The 8,885-nt window shown below is 31.4% G+C and overlaps 1 protein-coding gene across 1 annotated transcript; it reads right to left on the bottom strand.

The window, feature by feature from the left end:
• Positions 1-537: 537 nt before the first annotated feature.
• Positions 538-4,323, bottom strand: LOC117122727. Its single transcript, XM_033268424.1, has 3 exons — positions 4,231-4,323; positions 3,513-3,657; positions 538-2,497 (listed from the first exon to the last, which is right to left on the bottom strand). Exons 1-3 carry the CDS (start codon positions 4,252-4,254, stop codon positions 2,241-2,243), a joined length of 426 nt encoding a protein of 141 aa, XP_033124315.1. The 5' UTR covers positions 4,255-4,323; the 3' UTR covers positions 538-2,240.
• Between the last annotated feature and the right edge of the window lie 4,562 nt (positions 4,324-8,885).

The raw sequence follows: 8,885 nt of genomic DNA, 5'->3' as shown, positions 1-8,885 counted from the left end.
TTGGTTTCCCAAACTGGAGGTAGGGGTTTCAATAATTTGCTGTGAATTTCCCTTGTGCCTTAAGCAAGGCACTTTATCTACATTGCTTCAGACTATATATATATATATATATATATATATAGATTAAAAGGCAAAATACTGGAAAACAACAATGCTGTGGGAAACAATGGCTGGATCTCAGTAGAGATACAAAAATGATAAGCAGCAGCTAAAAAGTAAACGTAAGTAAACAGCCAGAAATAGAACCAGAGCTTTCGGACAACACTAGTCCTGTCTCTTATACACATCTAGATGTGTATAAGAGACAGGTATATTTATATATGCCACAGAGAGTAGGAAGTGGACTCGGGTCTACTTCAGAATGAAAATACTCCACAATTGAAGTGTACGTCTATAACACACATGGAAGGCCTGTGTTAAGGAGTAGGCCTATATTAATGCGGCAAAGATGGTTGAAGATTTATTTATTTATTTTTTTGTTTTTAATGATAAACAGAAACAATCAGTGATTTTAAGACTAAAATATGTGTTTATTAAACCTCAAGCTTTCATAGTAAATTATGCACAATGTAGAAAACTATCCTTACCAGAAAAATTAAAAAAAATCATATGAGAAAAATAGAGTAAGATTACATTAATTCGTTCGTTAAAATATCTAACCAAAGGTTGCTCATAGTGATGTTGTCTCTTTGCCAAACGCATAAAAAAATTAAACATACTTCATAGTTATTTTATGTAACAAAACTATAGTGCCTAAACTCTGTCCAAACTTTTAAAAAACTGTTGTATGCCCATTTATAGTCATGATGTGCCTATATATGGCCATGATGTGATGTCATCATGACCATATTTAGGCATGATATATGTTTTTGTCAAATAAAATTTGACAGTACAGGGCTTTCTCTACTGCATTGTACCATTTCACACTGAAGAAATCCAAACCAAATTCACTACCGGTACCAACCAAGCCAACGATAGAAGCTTAGAGAATGGTGAGCGAGAGTTTGTGAGAAAATGCCTGATATTTTGTATAGGGATTGAACCAGTGCCTTGAGGTTGGATTATGACATGTTATAATAGTCATAGAGCCATATACCCTCCCTGAATGTTCATAGTTGTGTATCAAAGGCCTACTACTGTATACGGTACCATTGTTACTGGGTCTCTCCAAACAAGGAAGTAAGTTCATTATACTACTATATATGGTCGAATATCCACCTCAGTATAGGCCTAAGCATGGCCTAAGTACCGCTCTCGGAAATGTGCAAAAATGTAATTTGACATAAGGCTTATGTTCGAAAGCGCCTTTCTCAGATTTTGAGAAAAGGTGCAACAAGTCTATGGCGTTTATGGTGCATAAAATAGTGTTTATTTAATTTGTGGTTATTTCATTACGGTACACATCAACTAAGTTTTATATTATTACATTCTTTACAATTTTCGCCGATGCCTATTACTATTCTATCGAGTCTTGATTAATAATATTGTGATACACTATACTAAAATGATTCCACACCGATAGATAAAGTAAATGAGTTAAAATGACAGTATGCTATTATCATCAAAATATCTGATTACAGTTAAACATCGATCACATTCGTTATTAACGATACAATTTAAAATCACGTACTTTTAAAAAGTTATTTGTTTTTTCCGTATGCATAGAGTATATAATATGTATATTAGATACATAAATATCATAGATATTACTGATATGGTCTTATAAAGACCAAAGTGATATAAAAACTATTGCTCCGATGGAGTAATGACATCACAAATAGCTTTATAGCAATTATTTACTTAAAATGTATTCTTCATTTCTACAGACTATATATGGATCCATGCTGTAATAAGAAAGCAATGACAGTAGTATGCCGATCTACAGAAGCGTAAACATGAGAATCGATGAACACTCTACTAACACTGGGTCCACACTATCAAATTTTATGTGAGAAATTTGTGAGATGTATGGTACCAATACATTAGGCATGATGGTGTTAAAATACACCCAATCACGGGATATCACAATTATTTGTCACATACAACCTGCTAGTGTGGACGATGCCACTATTATACCCAAATATATTGGCGTAACAAACGCATTTGTCACATTAAATTTGATAGAAAGAACAAAGATAAACGGTTGTATTCGTGTATAACATGTCGTTTTGTGGGGCCTTAGCAACTATACCCTTGCAAGAGGCTGGGCTTAGCGGCAATGTGTGCGTAGTTTAAGTTGTTCAGTTGCACAAAAACGCTACGCGAACACTCTCGTTCTCAATGCGATAATGATATCGATGATTGATTTGGGTGCCGTTTCTCCACATCACTTGCATTGGTATAGAGAACGGTTGGCACAACTGGTTGGTTTCAGCACCACTGGTGACGTCTCGGCAGAAACGGTATTTTTTTTCAGCCCTCCAGATATTGGCCGGAATTCGACTTTGATTGAAATCCAGTTTCATCTCAAACGGGCAGGCACCATTTGCTTCCGAACCTGAACAGATCAGAGGTGGAGAATTATGGTAATGGATAGATGACTCTTTGTAAGAGGATGAACTTTCCATCAAAAATGCTATGGGACGTACGTTTGTAAAATAATAATGTTTAAATTGAAGTGTACTTAACGGTTTTCATTTAATAATCAAAGAACGTCCCTCTCTCTGCCCTTGTCCAGATTTAATGTAGATTTTAATCACATATAAATAAAACCACATAACGTTTTGAATTAATACATAATAAGTCATTAAAACATTTGCATACAAAGTGAAATTTAGATGGAAACGAGGATCAAGAAAAACCACAATCAACAAGCTACTAATGAAATTAATGTTTTTATCGTTATTTTTCATTTAAAACATATTTATCTAGGATATATTTCAGGTAGGTTTTATCACATGTCCTGCACAGTACAATAACTTCATTTAATATATCTGTGATTTAATTAAATTTGTGTTTTGTTTTCGTGTTCAGATGGATAAACCAGGAATAGGTGTATCTGAAACAACTATTATAAAGACATTGGAAACAACTTTAGTCTCAAATCTGGAATGGGACTGCTGTGCCTCTTTCATGATCCCAAATTCCGGCAGATCTGGTTAAATGAGATTTCTTAACATATTTAATTTCAATTTTGCTGAGCATGAAGATACCCATCGGCACTGACTTCTGAGTTCCGTTGATAATAAAGTAATAAAAACAAGCAATTATTATGAATTTGCAGGAGATTGGCTATTTTCCTGTAGATTCTTGGTTGCTTGCGAGAGTTTGGGAGGCCGTCCCGATTTCCGGGAAACTCCCGCGAATTCCGGGAGACTTGGGAGCCCAGCTCTTTCCTCCATCAGGTCGGAGCATGCCAGGTCTAATCTGCGTTCAATATGTCAGACCACATAAAACCGACTAGTTGTGTTTATATAGTTGTCTATATATTTACTTCATTTTTCCTACATTGCTTGCTAATGTTTATTCGTAAGCTAAATTATTTATAATAAATAAGTAATGTATCAACTTACCGGCAATCCACGAATTAGGAGTGATTGAGTTATCATCGTGGCGAATTATTAACAAATTTCCATTTGGATAAAATTGTGAGGTTGTCGATTCCGATGGAACTAACAGCATAGTAAAGGCCATAAACATGAATGTTCGAAGGCTAATCTGAAATTATAGAAATGTACCGTAAATGAAGATGTATTGTAAGATAAGAAATAATAATAATAATGATAATGGTAATTAAAAAAACATGTGTAATTACGATGATATATTATATTGCTGTACTAACTTTAGTTTTGGTACAGCCATCGTACCTACCCATATTATTTTTGTTTCAGTATATATATACTGTCTCTTATACACATCTCTATACCCTTGCAAGAGGCTGGGCTTAGCGGCAATGTGTGCGTAGTTTAAGTTGTTCAGTTGCACAATATGTTTAATATATATATATATCTATATGTGTATATATATATATATATATATATATATATATATATATATCCTCCCAGTGTCGTTTTAATGAAAATTGTGTAGTTCCTACATAAATCGGGTGGGGAGAAATGTACCGAAATCTGACCTCGGAATTGACCTAGGCCTACATATAGGCCTATGTCCAGTATTATTATTATTATTTGTATTATTATTATTATTATTTATTAATTAATTAATTAATTAATTGTTTGACTGACGTGTTATACTGCATAGAAAAAGAGAATTCGTTTTCGATCAACTTACCGATTTAGTTTTCATGGCGATCATCGTGATAAAGTCTGGCGTTATAATCGTTTGATGCAGTTACCAAGAGGCTGATTCAGTTTTTGGTTCAAGATGTATTGTGAATTTAAGTTTGAGGCACCGAACTTATATAGTTTCTAAAAAATCTATTTCAGGTAACAATCGAGTAAGAACCCCCTACATTTTACTTCTCAGCATTAATTTACTGAGAAATGCAAGTAGTGTAAATACAAATTTTCCATGCAAATGCATTCCAATCAAACGTGTTTGTAGAATCATGCCGTATTAAATGTCAGTGTTACGTAACTCTTACGTATAAGTCTTTGATTTTGAGCATATAGGCGGTAAATTGTGCCTTAGGTCTGCACTCATCCGAACCTTAAAACGCTATGCGGATGTTATAATACCCTGCAATACTGTGTGCAGAATAATTCAAATAAGGTGTAGAGAAATCCCGAAAAATTGATATAAAATTATTCAATATTATGTATTTTATTAAAGTTCTGTTTAGATAAGGCCACATGGGCTTCTCACCAACAATGTATGTATTACAGTCCTACTCAGAAAAGAAGTCGTATCTCCTTACTAAAAAAATACTCTGTACTGGTACTACCTTTTTCAAATAAGGTGCAAGAAATCCCGAAAAAAATAATATAAACTTATTCAATATTATTTATTTTATTAAAGTTCTGTTTAGATAAGGCCACATCGGCTTCTGACCAACAATGTATGTATAGTCCTATTCAGCAACGGAGTCGTATCCCCTTACTAAAGTTAAGCCATAAATGATAAAATCGTAGTAGTAACAACGAGTTTATCGTTTTTTCATGATTATAACGTTAGTTGATTTGATATGTGAAAATATTGTTTAACGTGTACATGATGTATCATTATCGAATCGTCCTAGTGTAAAATCTTCTCTTATTTCTTTTATTTTCTATATGAACATTTGCTGTTTAGCTTTTTATCGTTATCGTTGCAAGTATAAACCGGCCTTAATGCCCTAAAATATAATCGTTAGTTTGGAAATGTAGAGTTAAATTATTCATTAGAACAACACCAATAGCAATTTTATGTTTAAAAAGTTATTGGTCTTGTTCTGATGAATAAGTTAGGTACAAAAATAGGTATAATTCTATTTAAGATATTTTAGGTAAGTATAATTTGTAAGTTGTAACTTTTACTTTAGAAAATTTAAATGGAGAAGCAGTTACGTGTTTCAATTAACGTGAGACATGAAGAAACTTTATTGCATACTTTTGTTCAAAGTTATATATAACATATGGATCAAAGTACTAGATACTTTAAAGCAAAAAGGTAACATAAATTTAATTTAGACCAACGTATGTGTCTTTTTGAAATTTCAAATAGGCCTATAAATAGGACAGGCATTAAAATACTATCTTCTTAATTTTTAGATTTTTTTTTATTTACCGTGCAAAAATTTAAAAAAATATTCTGAATTTTGTAACATTCACAAAAGATTTTAAATTATATTATAATTATTAAAGGTATATTTTTATTAGAAATAACAACTTCGATATTTTTTTTTATAAAATGGGGTTGCTATGAAAATTAAAAACTGATGATTATACTTAAGTGTTATTTGTACCCTGACAATTAATTGGTAATTTATTTATTTATTTTTAAGTTAATTAATTATTGATCACATTGTTTATGTTTTTATAAGTGAGAATTTTTGTATCTAAGAGATGTTATTTATTGTTATAATTTTTATGATTTTGTTGCATTGAGGATATATATATATATATATATATATATATATATATATATACGTAGGCCTATAATGTATATAAAAAAAAACTGAAAATTATGAATATTGATAAATAATCGTGAATATTCATAATTTTTAGTTTCGTGTTTCGACGCTGTTGTTTTCAATACATACTTGTTGTCTTCTTTGATCATGGTCTTTGTTTATACTTTGAATTTGAATTTAATTTCTCCAAATTCTGGGTACTGTTGTATTAATGCAAGGCATTATAATACCACTGTTTGGATGAAGTTTTAAATTGCGAGCGAGCGATGCTGTCATATTTAGACTCTGTCTGTTCTCGTAACGTATTATTCATAGTTTATTGGTAACGGGCGAATCCAATAGGGGCACCCAGTTTTGCCATTACATTTTTTTTAATTCAGTACATACCGTACCAATGCCAATGTATTAAAATTTCAAAAAATAAATAAAATAAAATCTCAAACTATTTTAATAGGGCCTCTGGCACCTATGCCACGGCTGATAAATGCTCATGCTAACTTATTCTGAAGTTGTTTACCCCTGTTTGAACAATTCTAGATCCGCCCCTGTTTACAATAAGATTGTTATAGGCTCATGTAATTATCATTTTATCTCATCATCAGTCTTTTTTTCCCCTTTAAAGCCTATTTGTCAATTCGGTGAAATACGCAATTTCTATCAATTTCCACTACATAAGGTTTCATACGATTGTTCATGAATGATTCGAAGATGGATGCATCTCTATCATTATCATCACCATTATCAAAATTATCAAAAATTCATGATAGCATAACATTGTTATTGTTATCATTATTCATTTATTACTCTACTGCGATAATATAATTTGGACTGTTTAATGTAAACTGAATATTACTGATAGTACAAAACGACTTTTTCTCTTGACTAATAATGTTTTAAACCCGTTTTAAAGCAAAAATATTTTTCTGTGTCAGTAAGTCACTCACATTTCATTGCTACATATTTTACCCATTGAATCGTGGGAATTTGCCGTTAAGTGAAAATGAAATTTATCAAATTTGACTAAACACATACAAGCATAAAAGCATGCATATTTGCATTATGAATTGTCGAGTTAAATTTTCTCAATGTTACATTTCATATTCTCGTGTTGAGAAGCATCTTAGCAAACATGAAAAAAGTTCTTATAGCGTTCGTGAACGTTGTGGTCAGTATGTAGACTTAACGTAACTAAAATGGATTTGTCAGTAGACGTTCCTCTTTATATATTATATGTGACAAGCAATGAGCCATCAATTAATATTTTTCACCAAGCTCTTCATTCATATTTATCCCAAGTTAAACTATAGTCACTTGATCATTCACCTGCTCTGGAATTGAATCTTATTGAATTTTCTTATAATGTTCTTTGTATATAATAGTAACTGTCTGAATATTTTTGTACTTTTTGTAATATTTTTGAATGTTTCTATTGTGATTGTATCGATTTTTCGCTGATTTTATATTGTATTTATTGTATGCTCCCTGATATTAGCGTTTTCGCTGTTGGAGGTGAAATGCAATAAAATAAAAATAGAATAAATAACATAAATGTCACAAAATAACGTTCACACGACGTTGCAGGAACGTAGACACGTGTGTTCATCAGTGGTAGGCCTTATACAAATTAATGGTGTGAATTCCAAGAAGTGTTATCAAAAAATATGTTTATCCTATAGCATTTATATATCACTGACAAAATGTGATCTGATTTGATAATATACACAAAAATATTAAAAATAAATCAATATTTAAAATTCTATATTACCAAGTAGCAAAGTAAAATACATTAAAAACTATTTGAAAAGAACATAATAGTAAATTTGGTTAAAAAAATACTGCTTAGACAAAAAAAAAATGAGGGAATACCAAAGCGACTATCAGATTGGCTTTGAGCGGCATCCGAATTTTAATAGGGGAGAGTTCTTAGTTTGAACCCTACAATGGGGTCAATATGTATTTCTAAAAAAAAATGTCTTTATGCAGTAATTATATTGTTGTATTACCGTACTAACATAAATGCATCTTTCTTATTAATAATAATGAATGGTGTTATATTGACGTGGATATTGTTTTCATTTGTGGCGGAATGGAGCAGGGGGTCCGTCACAATTGTTAATAATTGCTAATAGTGTAAATAAGAAAACAGAAGCATCATATTGTATAAGTTACAGTGTGTTTGTTACGTAATAAGAAAATTTGCAATAAAAAATTATATTTCCGTGATAGTTAAGTAAAAATAATTAGTTAAATTTGACGACCTCGTGACTTGACACCACAGATCACATGACAATTCGGGGAAACCCTAAGCATAATTATGTGCATGAACAACTGACAAGAGTGTCGCTTGAATGGGCCTTTTCATTTCTTTGTTGTTCTGAATGAAGTCGTTTAAGGAACAAGCATTGTTACTCTGAGTGAACTTTTGCACATTTCGGGATTTCCGGAAAAACTAGTTCTCCATCGGTGTGGCAAACACATGGTTACCGAAGATTTTAACATGCATGCGACATCTTTTTGAGAATTTTATGGAGACACATCTATGGGAGAAATTAAAGAAATTGTATCGGGTAATACCAGTTTCTACCTACAGACATGAGACTGAATTCAGTTTCTTTATGTATAATATAATTTCAGTATAACATAAGAGATTAACAAATAAAGAAATTCATTAAGTTAAAGTTTAATTCTATTACTTTCTTGGGTCATTCTTTTTTCATGTTTATGTTAAGCGTACAGAGGTCTCTATAATATGCGCTTTATAAGTCGACCAATATTATTATTATTATTATTATTATTATTATTATTATTATTATTATTATTATTATTATTATTATAAAGACGGTATAAAATATCACCCACATAATGCATACAATAG

This window comes from Anneissia japonica, unplaced genomic scaffold, assembly GCF_011630105.1.
Source record: "Anneissia japonica isolate Jap-2015-1 unplaced genomic scaffold, ASM1163010v1 scaffold287978_len313048_cov192, whole genome shotgun sequence".
Taxonomy (NCBI): domain Eukaryota; kingdom Metazoa; phylum Echinodermata; class Crinoidea; order Comatulida; family Comatulidae; genus Anneissia; species Anneissia japonica.
Note: the sequence above shows the minus strand (reverse complement) of the source record. Positions and strands in the feature narration are given on the sequence as shown.